Source organism: Acartia tonsa, chromosome 13, assembly GCF_053477335.1.
Source record: "Acartia tonsa isolate MP-2025a chromosome 13, ASM5347733v1, whole genome shotgun sequence".
In the NCBI taxonomy this organism is placed as follows: Eukaryota; Metazoa; Arthropoda; class Copepoda; order Calanoida; family Acartiidae; genus Acartia; species Acartia tonsa.
Genome location: NC_137272.1, coordinates 21,967,087 through 21,990,321, shown reverse-complemented (window position 1 = coordinate 21,990,321; position 23,235 = coordinate 21,967,087). Strand labels below are relative to the sequence as shown.

The following is a 23,235-nucleotide window of genomic DNA, read 5'->3' as shown; positions in this document are numbered from 1 at the left end:
TTCTAATTCTAAAGTAACTAAATGTATGTATGTCCTATATGATCTCGATAACTACAGACCCACAGAAATGGACTTTAGGGGGCACATCCTGGGCAGGTTTTAGGCTATTCTAAAGGTGGTTTGATTCCCCCTACCCCTATATGATTTTATGAGAATAAATCAGGGATATAAAGAGATAATACAAGGGCCGATAAATTGATGTACACAATGATGATAAACAAAATGACCCCTTCTGTAGATTAAAATTAGTGGTTGAAACGTTTGAACATTCAATTTAATGAGCCAACCGATCAAAATTCACTATAGTCCCCAAAGTTGTTAAGCCAACGAATAAGAAAACGAAATTGTAAAACTTTGGGGACTAGTGTAATAAACAGCTCATTGTTCCCTATCTTTGGGAATAAATACTGGTTCAACTAAGTGGTATAACTATCAATCCTAGTTTTAATATTTAAAACTTTTCTTTTATCAGTATTATTAAAACACTGAATTCAAATTCTTTCAGACTTCTATCTTTTACAAATGTTTATACAATACAGAAAATATGAAACAAATTAAAGCAAATTTGCGAAATGCTGTTTAATAAGGAAAAAAGAGAAAGAAAAAACTAATAATGCGAATAAATCCATTAAAACGAGAAAGACTAAAAGCTTTTAATTAAAGACTTGCTTTCATTTTTAGCAGAATAATTTAGTTGTTTTAAAGAAACATATTTAGCAGGAATGATAAGGACTCAATTTTAACCCAATAGGATCCTAATTGGGACACAGGGTTGTGGGGAAAGTCCGGGATTTTAAGAGATAAGACAATGGTCGATAAATTGATGTACATCCTAAATGATGATACACAAAATTACCCCAATCGTAGATTACAATTAGTGGTTGAAACGTTTGGACACTAAACTTAATGAAACCACCAATTAAAATTTACTAATAGTCCCATATTTTTATCCAACAAATAAGAAAACTTTATTATAAAACTTTGGGGACTAATGTAATAAACAGCCCATTGGCCCTACTATCTCTGGGGGAAAGTACAATGAAAGATAAACAGACTTATTCAAGGATCAAGTCTTCATTAATATCTTCTGGGACATTTGGACTGTTATTACACTGCTACCTAAAGCTTTATAACCACGTTATCTAATTCGTTGGTAAAAAAAACTTTGGGTACCTTTAATTATTTGGTTCTAACTAGTAATGTTTAAGCTTTTTAACCAATAATTTAATCTACAGAAGGGGTAAATTTATTTACCATAACTTGTATATCAATTAATCGTCAAATGTTTATCCCTTAATATACCTTGTTAACTTCCTTTTACTTTTTGATGAATTTTATGTTGAGAGAGGACAATGGCAGTTAAATTAATTTACAATCCTTTCTTCCAACAGAATTGAAAGCTACCAGAGGCAAACTTTTAGACAATTTTCTTGTCCCTAAATTTCTGATTTCTTACCAAATAATCTTTTTGCATCGAATCAGTTTCAATCTTTAAATTCCTTTCAATATTTCGTTAGTTGCATGGCTAATCTATAAATTTAGAAAGGTCTGTACGTCTTTATGGCTGAAATAAACTACAAGTATGTAATATGACTAATATGTCACAATAATGATAATTTTTATCTTATGAAGATGTTTGATGAATTATTGTCAAGCTTCAAGTGCCATTTACAAATAATGAATCAGAAAACATTTTCAAATGTAAAGCTAAAATTTAAGTTTATTTTTTTTATATCATAACACAATTCAAATGTTTAAATAAGAATCCCTTACTTAAAAATTGAAATTCCAACATGCATTAAACTCTATTACCCCGGAAGAAAGTGGACAATTTTTCTCTCCATTAAGGGACCAAAGACAGAATTTTACAATTATGAGATGAACGGGAGATTTGTTCAGTGTGTTATTCATATATCCCTGGCATTACCTGTTCTTCTTGTGTATGTTTAAATATCTTTTAATTCAGGAATGAAGGAATGAAACACTGTAATATTTTCCAATTGTAAAAAGCTTGGTCTTTAAAAGATAATTGAGGTTCGTGGAGCTCTAAATTCAAAAGTCCTATTTGCTTAGGAATTGGATTCCTGTTCAGAAATAAAATTATCATCTATTTACCTATTCCCCTGTCCCTAGCAAGCTTATCTTCCTTGCAGAATGGCCTAGCATCTCAAAGTATTCTCACAAAAATGTAAATAGTCACCATTAGCAGGACTTATTTTGGCAAGTTTTAACCCTTTATGGAAAAATTCTTAATATTTTAGTGTATGTCAAATAAAAGCGTCTAAAGAGCTGCTAAATAATCATTCCGACCGCTATGGATTTTTTATACTTAATTAAGCTCCTTAATGATGCGAATGTTGACAAAAGGTTTCAGCCTTGTATCTTGAATAGGAGCCGAGAAAATTACGTTTTTCCCCACTACGTGTCTGACGGACGGACATTTGGAATTATAGAGTAGCTTCGTTTCTAAAAAAAGCTAGATGTCTGTGGCAGCATATCTCGCTAACTGCAAGACCGGATATCCGAATCTTTTAAACGAATCTTCAAAATATATAACACATTATCAACTAACCAGCCAGCAACGTCTTTCTTGGAAAATTATAATATGCGGAAATGGATGGACACCCTGCAGCCTATCCTGGTATATCAAGTGTAAAAACCTTTCATTTGCCCTCACATGGAATAAAAACGATATGTTTACAATGCAATGGGATATAGGCGGTGGATAAAAATTGCCAAATACAAAAAAAAGAACTAAATAAGGTCTGAAAGAAAAAAAATTTCCAATAGAAGAAATGATAAAATTATCCATTTGAAAACTTGGGATTTGACTAAATAAACTTAAAGATTTTCTGAAGATATGTCCAACTCTCTCCAAAGTCATTAGTTTAAAACCTGGATAAAATATATAAAAAGCTTTACTTAATACTATTTTCTTTTATTCGTTCTTAGGGGTTTTAATTACATATAAACAAAAACATTCAACTTATTCGGTATTTTAAAAGAATTACCTATGTAAATTAAATATGTAAAGATTTCTTGCTAATTTGGATCACCACCCTAAGCGCGTCTTTGAATAAAATGTTTGGCTAAAGCCCTATGCTAAGTAAATACTGGATAGGGGTAAATCTAGCCCTGTTGATTTAGCATTATTTGTATGTTCTATCAAATATAGCACTAGAACTGTTTCTGTACTAAAAATGTCTAATATAATTAGAAAGGTTCTAAATTATCCGAAAAAAAATAACAAGAAAACTTTTTTTTGAGGGGACAGTTTACGCCCCTTTCTTGTAATATGGGATCCACACAGATTTGCATGGAATACGGGTAAAAATAAATGCCAAACCAAACTATTTGCAAGCTGCTGTCACTTTCTCCTGTTGGGCTTTCAAATTACCGAGTGCATAATGCTTTGACTTTAACTGAAGTATAGCCCCCAAAATCACAAAACCTTCATTACTATTTTTGTTTTAATTAATTTAGTTGTTCTTGAATATTGCTATTGAAAATGTCTTTCTTAATGAACTGAAAAACACAGTACAATACAAAAATCGTTATTAAGTGCTATCACTCAATTCTTTCAAACCTTTAGGGTAAAAATATCCATTTATGCTAAATTTATTGGTAGTAAATAGTTAATTCACAGCAAGTAACTTGACTAGATATTACATTTGGTAATACATTTTCTAGAGGGGGTTGTTGTAGTTTTGCGGCCTACTAGCAATGCAATATTATGCCATTATAATTCTAAAACCCACCAACAAATGGCGACAACTATGCAACATAGAATGCAATAAACACAAAAGCATCTTTAACTCTGATATTTCAAATATCTCACCTCTAAGTCATTAAAAGCATCAAACTTGTTGCAAAGTTGCAATATCTTAGATTTTTTATCTTAAAGTCATGCAACTCTATATCTCTGTAAAAAAAATAATGACTTATTGAATATATAATGAATAGAATCAATGTTTAAAAGAACCCTTAAATCTGTTAGTTTTTAAAAGAAAAAGTTTTATAAAATACTTTTTTAAGTGGGGGAGATAATTTCTATCTAGGTGTGCTTTCTCTTCGGAGGGTAGTGGTATTATCTCCTAAAATATATATAAACCTTCTCAGAACCTATGAGAAGCTACTTTGTAAAGGAGGTCTAAATCCATCAGTACTAACAGACAGAAAGACACACACACAGATAGACATCAAGTCACTTTTTTACAAGGAGTGTCCGTTTGATTTTTTTGTGCATTCTTTGTTTATGGATGTTGCCATCCTTGTTTTATTTTAAATTTGTGACAATTCTAGCAAAATTTGTACTACTCAACAACAAAAAAGAATAAATTCAATTTCCGTCTACCAAATTCAATCACATTCTAGCCAGGGAGGGAGGGGTCATTGGGCTATTTATTACACTAGTCCCCAAAGTTAAAATACCGTTTTCTTATTTATGGCCTTAAAAACTGTAGGGACTTTTATTTACTCATAATCATTGTAATCTACAGAATGGGTAGTATTTCGCATATTTGCAATAGGGATGTACATTTATTTTACGGCCATTGTCCTATCCCTTTAGATCCCTGCATTCTAGATTTGAAACATTGAAATATTTTTCGGAGGTCCATTTTTTCATAAATAAAATCTTCTAATAAAAAATAACTGCAATTTTTAGCCAATTTACTTGCCAGAATAGGGTTTACTAGTAAATATAGGTTTTTAGTCTAAAAGTAGATTACTCTGGTAATTCGACCTGATATCTTTTATTTATACCTATTTATATCCAGGGCTCACCAGCCGCGAGTCAGCCGCCTATAAGCCCAAGGGAATTAATCAACTTTTTAGAATTTAAAAATAAGCAGGAAGTCTAAATCTGACCCAAATGTGGATATCTTTCTTTACAAAAAGAAATTTAAGCATTCAAACTGCTTATTCATTGATGACGCGCGGCTGTCGAGTCCTGCTTTAATCTGATGTAAATTATCCATCTTATATCAGGACAAGTGTTTTTTGTTTGTTTGTTTGTTTGTTGGATAAAATCTCGATAACTGCATACTGAACCAATAGTTTTCAATTTTAGGAAAGATTCACATGTATCCCTTGATGATTTTAGACTATAGTAATTCTAAATAAAAGTCTTTGGATGTTTTTTTGGCTAAATATCTTCCCCTCTCCTCTTCCTTCGAATACAGAGCCCCTAGACACGTGAGGCGAAGCCATTACAGCTTGTAACAATAATAAATAAACGCATACGTATAAACAAATGAAAGTGAATTAAAAAACACACTCGTGGTGGATAGCGTCTAATAAAATGTCATTTCTCGCCATCGTACGCTGTCATACGCAACGTTAGAAGAGTGACGCAAATTTCAGATCTAAGTTTTCGCGTTTTGAGAAAATTCATTTTTATATCATAACGAATTAGATAATCTTGCAAGCATCACTTTTATCCGATAGAGAAAATAAGTAAACCAAACTGAGATGAGAAATTTGCATCACCCTTTCAACATTGCGTATGACCGCGTCGGAAACTTCTTGAAACGGCATTTTATTACTGATCACCGTGAGCTTAACTAAAATTAATCTACCCCTCAACTAATTCATGATTTGAATACAAACATTATTTTATAAGTTCTTGTAAAAATGTTAAATATTCTAGAAATAGCATGATAACAAAAGTATTCTATAACATACTTATCAAAAGTAAAGCTTGTAAGAATTGTTCTATACCTATATTATAAACATTTCAGCGAATATATATAATTTATGCAGTTTTTCTCTCAATTTTCTCCTTTTAAACATTACATTTACTGAACATATCGTAAGATTTTCTTTACAAAACACTGTTACTATTTATAAATCAATGATTCATTGTTACATCGCAGGAACGCCATGAAAAAAACTTAAGACGCTGATTTATGTTTTCACATTAAAATCTTGATCTTTTACTTAGTTCCTTGTTAGCGGTGGCGCAGCTATTCTAAAGTTTTCTATTATTTACATTTGTCTGAAGGTTAGGTATACCTAATCACTTTTATTATTCAACAATAGATACAGGGAGGAAATAGACATTGAACTAAAAATTACAGAGATACCCAAAGTTATATAACCACTGAATCTTGTGTATTGACCTAAAAACTTGGGGTATGCAACTTTTTTTAACTTTGATTAGTTTCTTCTAAACTAGCAGTGTTCAAGCATTTCCTCTAATAATTATTAATTTCGAATTAATAATAACCGCAACTTTAACAACAACAGCACCTACCTCATTATCGCTGATGTTGGCAGAATCTGAATCAGTTCGAAATTCTTCCCGTTCTATTTGTTCCAAGTCATACCGCCGATTTTGGGCCTCAACTGAAATAGAAAAAAAATTAGTTTAAAAAAAACCTTTTGTTCAATTGCATATTCAAACAAGATAGGGGCGTCGTGGCTCAGTGGTAAAGCACTGAGCTACGGTGGTGAGAGTTCAAGTTCAAGTCCCCATGTGGCAACTCGAATTTCTCAGTCGCAATTCATTCACGCAACTTCCCCTTGGTTGTGTAAGAAGGGTGATAATTGGGTAGTTCGAATACTCAATAATCAAGTACATAATATCAGTACAACCCTTACCCAAGCTCCTCTGTGGAGAGCGTCATTCATTACGGTGACTTAATTTGTGCCACCTGCCATACTCTGCGAGGGTGAGGTAATAAAGAGTGGGTCCCTTGAGACAGCGGGTCAAGTACTTGTGCTTGAGCGTGGACCTTGAGCTGGCCCTAGTGCTAGCATACAAAAGTGTCTCGTCCTACTCCATGACTACTTAGGTCCAAACACTAAGAAACTATGGCTACACACACACACAAACAAGAAAAATTATGTCCATAAGAAGCGAAGGATTAGAAGAGGAAGTAACCAGGGATCTTAAGGGATAAGATGATGGACGATAATTGACATAAATCCCCAATGTTGATTATCTATTCTTTTTAAATGCTAAATTAATGGTTGAAAAGTTTGGACAATAGTTGGTTGGAACAAACCAATCAATTAAAAATTTCAAAGCCATAATAAGCTAACGTTGTTTATAAACTTTTTGTACAAGTGATTTTTACAATACAGTTACTTTTACTTGTGAAATGCTGACAAGCGTACGATCATGCCTTAATTATACAGTAGATTAAATTTAAATTCTAAGATAACTTAGTTGTTTTTCTTCAAGTATTATATTCCTGAATCTAGATTTATTTCCTAAATTGTATCAACAAATTATCAGGGGGTATAGGGATAAGACAATTCACGATAAATTGACCTTCCCCACCAATTCTGAATTTAGTAGCTTTTAACTATTAGGAGGTATAGGCTTGAGCTTTGGCTTTACACGCGTCACACATAAAGACATTTTAAAAATTGCTCTAATGTCAGACGATGTGTAAGTGTTGTAAAAATTAAAGAATGGCCATAGCCCATAAACAGGTGTAACTGACCAACATGTACATTTAGGATTACCACACAATTACCGTACAATTACATATTTGCACATTAAAGAAAATACAAGACACTAGTGAAAGGAAGAGGTGTGGAATAATCCAATGTCCTATTCCTAATTCCCTGACAATTAGAGATAATAAAAGTAAATGGGACAATTAATTGAATACTCTGCACTAAATCTGCTTCCTTTACAAGGATAAGACAATGGACAATAAACTAATCTTTTACTCATTCCCCCCGATTATTTCCTAACCAAAAAGAATAGAATTTGGCTTTAGTGAAAATTAAAAAGTAGATTAAGTTTTAATATATCTAATAAAAATAACTAGACCCTTTTAAAATTTGAATTTGTCAAAAAAAATAGCCAAAAAGTAAACTTTAGATAAACTATAATCAATGCATGATTAAACGAGATATTTTCGCCTATGTTTGCTTTAAAATCAAAGGATATTAAACAACTCAAGAATTACTATTTTGACTCCATTTTTTAATATTATAGATAAATAATAGTTCTTTTTGTAAAATATAAAATTTTAAAACTTGTAGTAGGTCAATTTTAATATCATAATCATCTCCCTCTTAATCCTTGCATGTTGCGGATTTTTGAAAATTTCCTCAAAGATTTTTTTACAAATATTTTTAGCAGTTTCATATCAACATTGTTTTAATTGTTTAACAAGCAATGCTGTGAATTTTTATTGCGTTTTATAACACCTTTAATTAGGCATTACATTTTGCATAATTGCTTGCTTTTAACAATAACAAAGCATTTAAGGCCCCTTTAAACAATTCAAGGGAGGGGGGGGGGGGACATTGGACTGTAAATTACGCTAGTACCCAAAGATATATAACCACAATATCTTATTCGTTAACTCTAAAACTTTGGTTACTTTTATTTAATTTTTATTGGTTGATACCAAACTACAAGTGTTTAAATTTTTCAGCTTATTATTTAGATTTATGGGAGCTCCTTTTTCCTAACTCACCATCGCCGAATATGACAGGTGTCCCAAATTAAGTCATTATAATGAATAAGCTTGGGATAATGGTTGTACTAAAATAATGTACATAAATATTGAGTATCAAAACTACTTAATTGTAATTGGTTGTCTGGAGAATATTGACAAAATGATAATTTATTTTCTATTTCTATCGTCCATTGCCCAATCCCTGTGTAGGTACCAATTCAGTAAATGTAAAATTGAAACAAAACTATCATATTTTTAAAACATGCCTAACTTTTTTTTTTTTCATAACACTTTTCCTTTTCTATACCTAATTATAATGAATTCCATTTCGTACGTGACCATATATAAAAATGGGGTATGTTTTGGGAGGGGTAAAAGGGGTATATACCCTCCCAAACAAAAAAAATGTTACTTTATTGGTAGGGAACAAATAAATATTAAAAAATATAATTTCATCGAAAAAGCTACAAATGGACGAATTATGCAACAAGGAATTTAGAGTAAGATTTATCCCCCCCCCCCCCTCCAATAATTTTACCAACTGCACCCTCATTATTATGCCCAATAATTATAATTCTAGTGAGTTTATTTTAACGATGGCCAATTTTTTAGGTAGCTAATTACAACATAACAATGTGCTAGGTAGCGTAGGTACTTAATAATTGGCTGTAAGGACGTCAATGCTTTTTTAGGGGTAGGGGCAATCTCTAAGTTCGGGGGGAGTGTAGTGTACAGATTTTTTGTACAGGGTGAAATGGCACCTTGTTTCCAATGGTATAGGGAATCCTTTTCATATATTAAAATCCTATCTTGAAAAGCATTCGAGAAATCATACTTCCCTCATATCTTTACTAACTAGTGGTCAGACAATGTTAGAGTAGCCACTACTTGTAACACCAAACAAGGACGATCACAAACTAAGTTAGGGTATAAATATTACATAAAACTTTACCTTGCAGTCTTTTAGCTCGGCTTCCAGTTCTTTCCAGATCCTAAAATAAAATGATAGTTAACCGTAGGAAAAAATAAGAAGTTTTAAATAAAATAGTAGCAATCCTACTATATAATTCCAAATGTTAGTATGTCCGTCGGGATATTCGAATGTCTGAAACACTTGGGGAACTTGACTTTCATGACAATTACGCCTTTATGACCCATAATAAAGAAAGTATATATGAGAAAAGTTAAATTCTCCATTGCTATTAAAGATAGATGTCTTAAATGTATTCAAGATGTATATAATCAATTCCTACGCTACAGTACTGAAGATGCTCTCATCCTTACTTCTAACATATGTACATAACATGCTATATGATTAACACAAAGTTAAAAATGTTAAGATTATGCCTTATGTAGCACTTGATAGCCATCATTGGCCGGGGAAGGAGGGGACAATGGGTCCCCAAAGTTTTAAAACAACGTTTTCTTTTTTGCTTGCTTAACAACCTTGGGGAATTCTATGAATCATGATTGGTAGGTTCATTTAGTTCAGTGTCCAAACGTTAAAGCCAATAATTTTAATCCACAGAAGAGGTCATTTGGTGCATTATAATTAAGTATGTAGATCAATTTATCGGCCCGTGTCTTATCCCTTAAATCCCTGATTCCTATTGGGCAGTGAAACTAATCTGTCTGACAATACCCTAAAATGAGCTACTCTATCCTATTCAATAGGGGTGTTCATCCGCTTACGCCAAAATATCAATAAATATTAAATTAATTTTCCTCCCATTTATAAGGTCTTAAATACTGAATTAGGTAGCTTTTAGAATCATTGATGTGAAAGGTTGTGGGTCAATTCTCATTGCCTTTTCCCTCTCTATAAACATATAACATAGGACAAAACTTTATCACCAATTTAAAACGATTGCTATTTTATAGTTCAAGACTGTTTGGTAAAAACACTAAGATATTCACAATCAATATTGCTTGTTTTCAAAGATGTAGGCTTCTGTCAAAAATCAAGTCTAAAAAACCTAAAGGCACGGAAGGATGAGACATTGGACTATTAATTACAATAGACCCCAAAGTTTTCCTATGGCTTAAAAGCTATGGGTACTTTTAATAAATTTTGATTGGTTGGTTCATCATTAGGTTGAGTGTCCATATGTTTAGAGTTTAGACCAATAGTTTTAATCTACAAAATGGGAAATTTGATAATGATCATTCTGGATGTGCATTAATTTATCTTCCAGCCTTTAAGATTCCTAAAGGATAAGACAATTAGCAGTAAATTGTTCAAAACCACCAATTATCATTACGAAAATTATTCCTTTCTGTAGATTAAGTTCTAAAACCAACAAATATATAAAACATTGTGAACCAGTATAAATTTTAGTCCAGTTTCACCTCCGTCCCATAATAAAATTGATAAATAATGGTCTCAAAACCCTAAGTCGTTTGATTTGTGAATTTGGTTATAAAGATTTCTTTTTACCAGAAAAGATTATCTTTTGTCCATTTGGAAGGCTAAAATGACAAACATTGTTTTTTTGGTGGAGAGAAGTATAATGGCATATGAAGAATAATAGTTTTCTCTTTAACTTTTAACCTATGAGACAAAACTGTTGGGTCATAAAAAAATAGATTTGTAAAAATTCAATATGTGACAAAAATAAAATATGTAAGGTATCTAAAGGGATAAAACAATGGCCGTTAAAATGTTATACATCCCAAATAATGAAACACAAAATTTCCTATTCTGCAGATTACAACTTAATGAACTAACCAATAAAAATTCAATGAAAGACATTAAAGTTGTTAAGCCGATGAATATTAAAATGTCAATATAAAACTTTGGGTACTAGTGTAATAAACAGCCGAATGTCCCCTCCTTCCCTGAAAATTTGTACATATTATTTTGTTTTCTTTGTGACAATTACAGCATAGGTACTAAGATATTAAAAAGAGGGAGGTCATTTTCTAGTAAATCCCGTAAAGGTGTGTGTTATAAGGCCTAAAAATAGTAGTAGAACGATAAGGTGCTCTATATATTTGTATTCCCTATTGAATAGAACAATAGGGAAGAAATTTTTTTTTTTTTTTGATAGCCGTACCTGGAATATCTGGAAATTTCTATCAAACGCTTTGTTTGGCTCAAGCTGACAAAAATAAAAAAAATATAATTATAATAAATCAACCTGTAAAGAATGGCTTCTTCCTTAGTTTAATGGTATAGATTGTTCTTAACCTTTACATTGTACCTATAGAAAACATTATTATCATAATTATATTTTTTTTTAATTTTTGTCAGTTTGAGCCAAACAAAGCGTTTGATAGAAATTTCGTATTTTTTAAAGATATTCCAGGTATGGTTATCAAAAAAAAAAAAAAAAATTCCCTATTGTTCTATTCAATAGGGAATACAAATATATAGAGCACCTTATCGTTCTACTACTATTTTTAGGCCTTATAACACACACCTTTACGGGATTTACTAGAAAATGACCTCTCTCTTTATTATTTTCATGAATTCATAATTCTATTCGGATCAGTGAAGGAGGGCATTAAAAAGAAGAAGCTAGAGCTGCCCTCGATGTTCTGCTATTTATTAGCTTAAACACTTTAGGTATAATACTGGACCTTTGTAGAGTTGTAAAAAAAGTAACAGTGTCCAAACTTTGCCACCAATAAATTCAATCTACATTATTTTAATTTTGTAAACTATCATTAGGTTGGAGGATTCATTAGTTTATCGTCCATTAACCAATCCCTTCAGATTACTGTGGTACAGATATTTCAACATTATATAATAATAATCTTCTGAACAAAACAAAATAAAAAAATAAATTACATAAGCTATGCATAAAAATACCATTTCACTCCTTTTCAGGACATACACCTATAGTAATAATAGCTATGAATAAAAAACTGTTTTTCGATCCTTTTACAGAGATGGAACTCATAATCGAATTTGAGAAGGAATTAAATGATGGCGTTATCATAAAACTGCCAAATATCTGTAAAGCATCATTACTACCCCCCCACCCCCTCCCAGCAAATCCCTCTTTTTCTTAAAATAATTTTTACATTTAATTTAACATGCGGTGCCCTAAAAAGCGGGGCTAACCAGTACCCAATATATCCTAACCTAACCTGACCTACAGTAATAAACAACCAAATGAAAAACTAACCCTCCCCCACCTTATATTCAGTTTAATTTAAAAAAATATAACAAGGGGGCTGGTAATCAGTTCTTACAAGCAGAGAGAGGTAACAATGGGCTGTTTATTACGCTAGTCCCCAAAGTTTTAAAATAACGTTTTCTTTGGTTGCTTAACAACTTTGGGGACTTTAGTAAATTCTGATTGATTGGTTCATTAAGTTGAGTGTTCAAACGTTTCAAGCACTCTTTACATTCTAAAGAAGGGGTGATTTTGTGTATAATCATTTGGGATGTTTATCAATGTATAGGCCATTGTCTTATCCCTTTAGATCCCTGTCAAAAAAGAGAGCCGCTTCTAAGCGAATGTTTCTATTGACATCATTGTAAAAACATATGAAAAGTAACTTTATATGATGAATGAATATTACGTCTGAGCGTGTGTGTGTGTGTGTGTGTGTGTGTGTGTGTGTGTGTGTATGTGTGAGTGTGTGTACGTGTGTGTTAATATAACATCTTCAATGCGGATAAAGAAACAAGTAAATTGCAATCCTTATTATGCGGCATACAGCGGATTTTGCGGGGGGTTTTTTCTGTCTGTTCATCCTTCTATCTGACTGCAATGTTGGTTTCTCCCCTTCATCTTTTTAACTTTCGATCACTTCTTTCCAACTTTTCTTTAATAAGTTTTTTTTCAGCCCTCTTCTTTTTTGTTCTTTTCTTTTTTGCCTCCCTACCTAATCATCCCGAAAAATGAAACAATTTCAGCATTGTCTATTTACCTATCCATTGATCTAAATAATACTTCACAGTTCCCTAATGGATCTAATATAAAATAGTTGGCAATCATTTACAAAAGATGAGTAGAGTTTTATTGTATGGTATATAATGTGGCTTCGCCAATAATATGAGGTAAGCCTCCTTTGCCCCTTTTGTTAAAAATCTTATTAGGAAAAGTTATTCGAGAGGGGGGGAGAAGTAATCGTAAAATAATTCCAGGAGCTGAAAGTCACAGTGGTCCTCAAGGCAAAAGAAGTTTGACAAAACCTACCATAAAAACGGACTATATGGCCATCAAATATACACATTGGAGGTCCAGGAACTGATTTTCTTAAAATCATAGCTGTTCCTTCTTGGGGTTTATTCCATTTTAAAGTTAACAGACCAAATTCCCTAAAAAATCAAGGTTGTTTGTCGCGATTTTGTTGCTTTGGATTCAAACCTTTATAACTTTGGCTGTATGAAAGACTCATGAAAGCTAAACCTACCATTGGAAAGCCTATTGAATGACAATTTCAGACATAGCTTTAAATTTGATAATATAAAAATTGATAAATCTATTCTCAGAAAGGCTTTCACTAGGGTATTTAGATATAAATTTTTTCAGGATTTTTCTTATGTTCAGTGATTCTTTTGATGACAAATGCAAAAAATACACTTTCATACATTTAATTTGGTATATTTGCCTTTTTTCTACCTTGTGCCAAAATTTTTTTTATAAAAATTATAAGTTGGTGTATATTTTTTTGTCCAAAATTGTACATAGATTTCAGGAATAAATATTAAGAACCATCAATTGCTACATTTTACATGTGTAGTTTTAAATTTCCTATATTTATGGTTGTGTAGGAGCCTCAAAAATGCTAAACCTACCATTGTAAAGCTTGTTGAACAGTCTATCCAAATAAATCTACGACTTTAAAAAAAAAAATTGACTTAAAAGGCTTGCACAGGTTTTATGTTAGGTGTAATAAATTTCACCAAAAATGTTTTCTTTCCTACAAAATTTGGAGTAGAAGGGAGGTTACAAAGCAGTAATAGTTATCACATGTCCTGTTTCAACACCAATCTATGGAGGGGGTGTGCCCCCCCCCCAAAAAAAAAATGGTGTAGGGCTTAGGTGCCCCCCCCCCTTTCCCCCCGTAACATTTTGATAGTTGAAAATAATGCAAAATTTAAAAAAATATTTTTTTCAAAACCCAACAAGATATAATATACCCCCCCTCTGGACCCCCTCCCCTATTACAAAGCAGTAATAGTTATCACATGTCCTGTTTCAACACCAATCTATGGAGGGGGTGTGCCCCTCCCCCCCCCCAAAAAAAATGGTGCAGGGCTTAGGTTCCCCCCCCCCTTTCCCCCCGTAACATTTTGATAGTTGAAAATAATGCAAAATTTAAAAATTAAAAAAAATTTTTTTTTCAAAACTCAACAAGATATAATATACCCCCTCTCTGGACCCCCTCCCCTATCCCATATCTATGGGGAATAATTCACAGTTGGGGGAGAGGGGGGGGGGGTGTAAAAAGTGCATGAAGAGTCATCATCATTGCCTCTTAGTTCTTGGCAGAACTTAGGCCATGCACAATGGTTCTCCAATCTTCCTTTGTTTGGGCACGTTTTGAGGCAATGCTGAAAGAATTTTTAAATCTTTTAGTTAACTTAAAGGGACTGTAAATGTAAATTTTTCTCATCTTAATATCAAATCTTAACATTATCTCATTCATAATATCTCACAGATAGAGCAAAATGTGCTTTTGTTTGGTTAAGAAACGGCTTTTTCCGACGATTATTATAAGGTACAGGTAAAGGAAGAAATTTTACGTATTATATAAAATGTGCATTAAATTCTTTTTTTCTCCCATTATAGCTAAAATTAAACTTTTTCACATAGTTCTTGATTTTTCCTAACGGTTAAGCTAACTTTTAACATAATCCTTGCTTTAAACCAATGTATAGTTACTTAGAAATTGATAAAATAAGCAATATTTTTTATTGAAAACCAAATACAATAACAAAGCTAGAAACTGGTTTTTTTTAGTATCCAATTAACTTTAGATGGCCCATCTCTCGCCTACCTTTAATTACAAAATTTGTAAATAATAAAGATGCAATATTTCTTTATAAACAGTCTGATAAAAGTGTAAACTAATTCTCCAAAGGGGGTTGTTTATAGTCCAACACAATAAAAAAGGATATTATCACTTCAAATAATCTCTGAGATTCAACCCTTTGTAAACAGTAAGGTATTTTTTTGTCAATAATATGAACTTAAAATAAATCTTTATTACTTAATTTCTACGTTATTACAGCATGAATTACCAATTTTATATCATAAAATAAATGCTTAACAGTAAGTAAATAGTTTAAAATATATGTGTTAAATATCCCTACAAACATTTTAATAAAGAAAAAAGTTCAGATTTTCCCTGTTTTTCCAGTTTTCCCTTCCAAAATACCAAAAAATCAAGTCTTAAATCCTTGATATTTTTGTTAATACGACGTTTTTAGTTGATCAGTTTATTGAAAGGTGCTTAGAAAATGTTAAGATTTGATAATATGATGAGAAATTTTTACCTTTACACTCCCTTTAAGTGTTCCCTCCTCCAGGTTGTTTTTGGTCTACCTGGTTTCCTCTTTCCTATTTGGGGGTTCCAAGTCAAGGCCTGGATTTATCATCATGCCCTTTCCTTAGTGTGTGCCCCAACCATATCCATTTCCTGTTTTATTGTCAGTTTAATGTCTGACATGTCACTGCGCTCTAGAAGCTCAGCATTAGTGATCTTATTATGCCAAAAGATCTAGTGGATTCTCCTGAGACGTTTATTGATATATGTCTGTAGCTTGGAGACCACTGCTGTGTTTAGGAACCAAGTTTCAGCCCCATACAGCAAAACAGAGAGAACATCTTAACTTGGTCTTTATGGAGATGTTGTTGGAATTCCAAATTTTGTTCAGGCTGGCAAAGGCTGTCCTAGATTTGTTAATTCTAGCTTTAACATCTGTTAAAGTGCCTCCAGCTTCATCAATTTTACTTCCAAGATACTCAAAACAATCTACATCCTCAAGAATTTGGTCTCCAATAGTAATTGGTTCTTGGGAATTTGCATTTAATTTTAGTATTTTGGTTTTAGGAACATTAATTTCTAGTCCAATTTTCTTGGAAGTTTCAGCTATCATGTTAGTCCTTCTTTGCATTTGACTTCTATTGCTTGTTAACAAAGCAATATCATCAGCAAAGTCCAAAACTCCTAAATATTTTGGATTGCCAAATAGCTCCTAGCAAATGCCATCATTACTTTCACAGTTCTTCATGATCCAGTCGATGGCAAGGAGGAAAAGGAAGGGTAAAAGAAGGCATCCTTGTCTGACGCCTGTTACAGTCTCAAAAAAGGTTGATAGTTTACCTTTATACATTACATTTCCACCTCCTTTATGAAAGATAGCTTTAATGATATTGATTATCTTTTCTGGAATGCCATAGTGTTGGCAGATTTTCCAGAGAGATCTTCTGTCTAAAGAATCAAATGCTTTTTGTAGTCAATGAAGTTTACAAAGAGCTCAGAGTTCCATTCCTTGGATCTCTCTATGATGATTCTTAGAGAGGTTACCTGATCAATATTGGAACGGTTTAGTCTAAATCCAGCCTGATTAGGTCTTAGCTTTTTATTAACCTTTTTCTTTATTCTATTAAGAAGAATCTTACTAAGGATACGGCTAGGTACTGAAAGAAGCATTATCCCTCTGTAGTTTCCACATTGGGTCAAGTGTCCTTTTTTGGGCTAATAATGAGATATGTACATTCTTCCAGTCCTCTGGGCATAACTCATCATTCCATATCTTTGTGATCAAAGGTATGAATGCCTCAGCTGATGTATCTAGGTCTGCTTTTATGACCTCAGCTGGTATGTTATCAGGTCCAGTGGCCTTGGTATTTTTCGAATTTTTAATGGCCTCTTTGATTTCCAATAGATTTAGCGCTTGACAGTCAATGTCAAGTGCATCTGAGGGTGGAATCTCAGTTTCTTCCTCTGGAACTGGAAGATTTAGCAGTTCAGTGAAGTGCTCTGCCCATCTATTTGGAATATCTTCATCAGTTTTAAGGAGTGAACCATCCTTGTCCCTGATGTGTGATCCTGATTTGTGTACTTTACCTGCAATGCTCTTAGTAATCTCATAGACATCTTTCATTCTATTTTGATTAGCAGCATTTTCTGCTCGCATAGCAAGGTTTTCCAAGTGTTCTTTTTTGTCAATTCTGACACTTCTTTGGATTTCCCTGCTGAGCATCTAATACAGGTCTTTATCTTCTGGAAAGTTTCTAGAAAGTGTCTTTTGTCTTACATCTCTTCTTTGATCCATGAGATCAATGGATCTTTTAGTGATCCACGGCTTTTGGTTAGCCTTTTTGAAACCTAATTATTCTTGGCTAGTATCATTATAAACTTTTTTGATACTTTGCCCAATATCTTCAACTCCATCTTCCTCTTGAAGAGTCAACAACTCAAATCTGTTCTTTTGAGTGAGCTTAAACTCTTGTAGCTTTTCAGAGTTTTGAAGGGTTGTTAAATTATATTTCTTCCTGGGGTTAGGGTTTGAGTCCTGCTTTTTAAATCTAAGCCGAACTTTAGAAGATAGAAAATAATAGTCTGAATGGTCCTCTTTCAACCCTGACATCAAGGAGAGAACCTTTTATACATCTAGATATACAGATGTGGTCTATCTGTTTAAAGGTTCTTTGATCTTGTGATCTCCAGGTGGCAGTATGAATCTTCTTGTGTTTAATGATGGTTCCACCAATGACAAGTTTGTTTTCAGTTCAAAAACTTACAAGTCTATCACTATTGTCATTTTCCTTGCCATTACTTAAGCCTAGGCCATATTTGCCCATGACTTCTTCTAAATTCTCATTATTACTCCCCTCTTGTGCATTGAAATCTCCTAGGAGCATGGTCAGGTCCTTTTCTTAATGACCATTCTTAAATACAGAGTCAAGCTGGTCATAAAATTCGTTTTTGACCTCTGTATCTGCTTGTTCTGTAAGAGCATATGCTACTATAATTCTCAGATTGATGTTTATATCTGAGGATTTGAAGTAAGCCTCCATGATTCTTGGACCATGGGGTTGGTAACTGATCATGGCCTGCTCTGCTTGCTTGGTCAGCATAAGAGCCACCCCTTGCTTATGTCCTAGATTCTCATTCATATGGCCTGAGTAAAGTATTTTCAAGTCAGAATGATGTTTAAACTCTCCATTATTTGTCCACCTTGATTTGGTAGCCAGGATATCAACCCTGACTTTAAGCATTTCTCAGCAAATGTTTTGTTTCTGGCCTGACTGAAACATTGTCCAAACATTCCAGGTGCAAATTTTTGCTGGTCTGCGGGAATTCAGAATCATCTGCCTGACTAGTCCTTTAGCGGTTTCCCAGCCAAACATCATATTGTTGTTTCCAACCTCTACTTCGTTCCCGAGCCCAAAGTTAAATTGGTCTTTACTTTGTGCAGATTGAACGTGAGCAGGTTATTTTCTATGGAAGGATTGTTAGCCCCACCCAAACCCCCTGAACTTGGGAAAGTTACCAGAATTTAGAAGGAGAAGAGTTAAAAAAGATGAAAAAATTCCCTGAGATGTCTAAGGAGGTGGGGGGAGGGGTTGAAATCACCCCCCCTCTAATTTTTTTAAAAAGATATATAGCAGATAATACCCCCCCCACCCCATAAAAGTGTTACCCCTGGGGTAAATATATTTTAGGAAAATAAAATAAATTTCAGCACTTTTTACACCCCCCCCCCCTCTCCCCCAACTGTGAATTATTCTCCATAGATATGGAGTAGGGGAGGGGGGCCGGGGGGGGGGGAATGTTATATCTTGTTGATTTTTGAAAAAAATTATTTTTTTAAATTTTGCATTATTTTCAACTATCAAAATGTTACCCCCCTCCCTTTGTAGGGGGGGAAAGGGGGGGGCACCTAAGCCCTGTACCATTTTTTTTTGGGGGGGGGGCACACCCCCTCCATAGATTGGTGTTGAAACAGGACATGTGATAACTATTACTGCTTTGTAACCTCCCTTCTAATCCAAATTTTGTAGGAAAGAAAACATTTTTGGTAAAATTTATTACACCTAACATAAATCCTGTGCAAGCCTTTTAAGTCAATTTTTTTTTTAAAGTTGTAGATTTATTTGGATAGAGTGTTCAACATGCTTTACAATGGTAGGTTTAGCATTTTTGAGGCTCCTACACAACCATAACTATAGGAAATTTAAAACTACACATGTAAAATGTAGCAATTGATGGTTCTTAATATTTATTCCTGAAATTTATGTACAATTTTGGACAAAAAAATATACACCAACTTATAATTTTTATAAAAAAATTTTGGCACAAGGTAGAAAAAAGGCAAATATACCAAATTAAATGTATGAAAGTGTATTTTTTGCATTTGTCATTAAAAGAATCACTGAACATAAGAAAAATCATGAAAAAATTTATATCTAAATACCCTAGTGAAAGCCTTTCTGAGAATAGATTTATCAATAAATTTTCTCCCTTTGCTTACAATTTTCCTTGTAGAGCAAAAAGTAAGAAAGCTACAAAAAATTTAAAGCTATGTCTGAAATTGTCATTCAATAGGCTTTCCAATGGTAGGTTTAGCTTTCATGAGTCTTTCATACAGCTAAAGTTATAAAGGTTTGAATCCAAAGCAACAAAATCGCGACAAACAACCTTGATTTTTTAGGGAATTTGGTCTGTTAACTTTAAAATGGAATAAACCCCAAGAAGGAACAGCTATGATTTTAAGAAAATCAGTTCCTGGCCCTCCAATGTGTATATTTGATGGCCATATAGTCCGTTTTTATGGTAGGTTTTGTCAAACTTCTTTTGCCTTGAGGACCACTGTGAAGTGTTTTCCCTCAAAGTACCTATCAAGCATTGACAATTTAGGTTAGATTTGGTTATGCTATATTGTTAAATGGGCAGCCTCTGCAGAATCTATTGCATCAGAGGTACAGGCCCCGCAGAGTTAAGTTAGGATTTTTTAGGGACGGAATTATTTACTAGATAAACGTGGCATAATTTCACATATACGAGTTTAGGGGCGGACAAAATTCTCGTCCATAGTTCTCTTCCTGCTGTTTTACATTGACTCTACAAATGCCATGTAACTCTAGATTTGAGAAGCTGAGCATTCAATTTGAATTATGACTTTGACCCCGCTCCGAGGAAAAAGGAAAGATATTCAAACATTTACCTAATCGTTTCAAAGTTAGGCTGTCAATAGTTTGAATCCAACCAATTTAAATTTTAAAAATTACGCAAAATGTTCAAGTCAAAGATTAAGATCACGTGGCTATAAAACATTGGGCATCAGTGTTATTTACTTTGTCCTCTCCCTCCCAGAAAATAAGAAAGTGAAATAGTTTGATTCATATTCTAAACACCTTTATTTAAAAACAATTTAAAGTTAGGTAGGTAATCAGACTAAACCACAAAGCCAATGTCTTTCGGTATTAATTAGATGGAAAAATTATAGGGCGGCATATTTCTTCAAGTGCCTAGTTTAGCAATTAACCCCCCCCCCTCAAAAAAAAAAATGTTGATTAACTATCCCTGTTGAAGCCTTGACCCGGATTAAAAACATCTTTATTTTCAATTATCATGGAAATAGGGATAGGATAATAATTTTAAAACTTTGATGACATTATGGAGCTTTCAGACAAAGTCGTTCCCGTATTTTTAAAAATTATCGAAAATAGAGATAGGATTGTTTTAAGAGGAAAAAAACACCCTCCCACCCTTTTTTTCAATTTATTTTAAAAAATAGTGGAGGGTGTATCAGAGCTGAATAGGGTATTTTTGTAAGAGTGTTGAAATCATTCGGGGCAGAGGGGGGGGGGGTAGAGGATGTTCTTTTTCCGCAAAAATTTAATGCTTTAAAAGACAGAATCTTGTTTATTGAGTAAAATTAATTTAACAAAAAGTTAAATTAAGGATTAATTTAACTTCTAAAGTGTTATCGCTTTATCCGTTGTTTAAAAAAAACATCTTCATTTGTTAAGAGTCGCTGTGCTTCACTGTGGATTAAAAGTGATAAAAATGGAATTTTTAAAAAAAGGATCTTAATAATTGGCAAATTGAATATTTCAGTAATGTTTCTATGCATTGGACTTTATAATAATTTATTTAATAATTACATTCAAGTGATTAAAGCATTTTTTTGTCGACAAATTCTTAAAGAATTAACAATAGGTATCTAATAAGTAGTTCAAAATATGGTTCAATTCATAGTTTACCATTTTTCTATCTGCTGACAATTGTATATAATAGGATGCAATTAATCTTTATTACCTACTGAATTATAATGTTTTTATCAAAATTCTTAATCTAATATGCTTATTCAGCAAGGCTTTCTTAATGATATATTTATTTTTATTTCAATGTAATATTTAAAGTAAACTTATGCATTAGTCCTGTACTTAATTCAATGACAAGATTTGAACAAATTTATAGACTACCAAAGGCAGAATTTCAATAATAAGTATTATGAAGCAGATTCTGTTATTTTTTACTTATCATTTCCTAAAAATCTCATTTTACACGTTACCGGTGGGCTAAGGCTTACATTGATTTTCTCCTAATTTTATATGCTACAAAAGACAGAATATTGTTATTTTTTACACATATAAAACCAGTGTGGCCTATTTGGTACAAAAGATATTTCAAAGTTCAAATGCCAAAAGCAACAATTTTTAACCCCGATGTATTATAATTTTAAAGGGATAAATATAACAATTTTAAAAATGGGTATCTTAAGAATAATTTTGCATCCAACTTTTCCGACAGTCAAAATAATCACATTAAAGCAATATTAGTCTTAGACTCTTAATTATGATTTTAATCTCATGGTTCAGTTCAGTCGCGTCTCTCTTTTGGACTGTGGAGTCCAGAGAATACGGCCACCCTGCTCCTCCATGAATTCCTTTTTGTGGCAAGTGCTTCAGCTTCTCCCCATGTTAATTTCAAATTAAAGAGGTCCTTTTCAGTGCTCCGCCTCCAGGTCATTTTTGGTTGTCCCCGTTTACGTTTACCAGTGGTGGGGTTCCATTTTAAGCACTTTTTTGGAAACCTATTTTGTTCCATTCTGAGCACATGTCCTAGCCATCTTAGTCTTTTAAATTTCACTTCTGCTTCAATACTATTGCACTTGGTCTTAGCATACAGCTCAATGTTTGATATTTTGTTTGGCCAGAATATTTTGCAAATTCTTCTTAGGCAGCTATTGTGAAATGCATTAAGTTGATTTGTTTCAGTTTTCACAGTTCTCCAGCATTCAGCTCCATAAAGAAGAACTGATTTTACATTACTGTTGTAAAGTCTGATTTTTGTTTTCAGAGCAAGTTTCTTTGAATTCCAAACGTTGTGTAGACTGTTGAAAGCAACCCTAGCCTTATCAATCCTGGTTTTAATATCAGCTTTTGAGCCATTTTCACTGCTGATAACACTCCCCAAATAGGTGAATTTGTTGCTTTGTTTCAGTTGTTCACCATTTATTGTTATAGTTTGATCAGGGTTTGTAGGTATATTCTTAATTTCAGTCTTCTTGACATTAACAAAGAGCCCGACTTGTCCTGCGTATTTGACTAGTCTATCTGTCTTAGCTTGTAGATGTTTAATTGTTTCTGAAATCAGTGCCAGATCATCAGCAAAGTCCAGATCTTCTAGGTGTCCTAGTATGCCCAGCTGGAGACCACGTTTTTTGTCCTCTGTGGTTTTCTTCATCACCCAGTCAATGACCAATATAAATAGAATAGGTGATAAAATGCATCCCTGTCTAACTCCAGTGCTTATTTTAAAGAAATCAGATGTCTTATTGTTTCCAACTGAAACACAGGCTTGGAAGTTGTCATAAAATTTAGTTATC

At 33.1% G+C, this 23,235-nt stretch overlaps 1 protein-coding gene across 3 annotated transcripts in view; it reads right to left on the bottom strand.

Annotated features, from left to right (window-relative positions):
- LOC145304022 (uncharacterized) overlaps nucleotides 1–23,235 on the bottom strand; it is a 528,912-nt gene that overhangs the window by 261,663 nt on the left and 244,014 nt on the right. For all 3 annotated transcript variants that reach the window (XM_080145773.1, XM_080145774.1, XM_080145775.1), the window contains 2 exons: nucleotides 9,379–9,418; nucleotides 6,257–6,348 (listed from right to left, as the gene is read on the bottom strand). In XM_080145773.1, coding sequence (XP_080001899.1) covers nucleotides 6,257–6,348; nucleotides 9,379–9,418 — 132 coding nt within the window. The remainder of the gene's footprint in view (nucleotides 1–6,256; nucleotides 6,349–9,378; nucleotides 9,419–23,235) is intronic.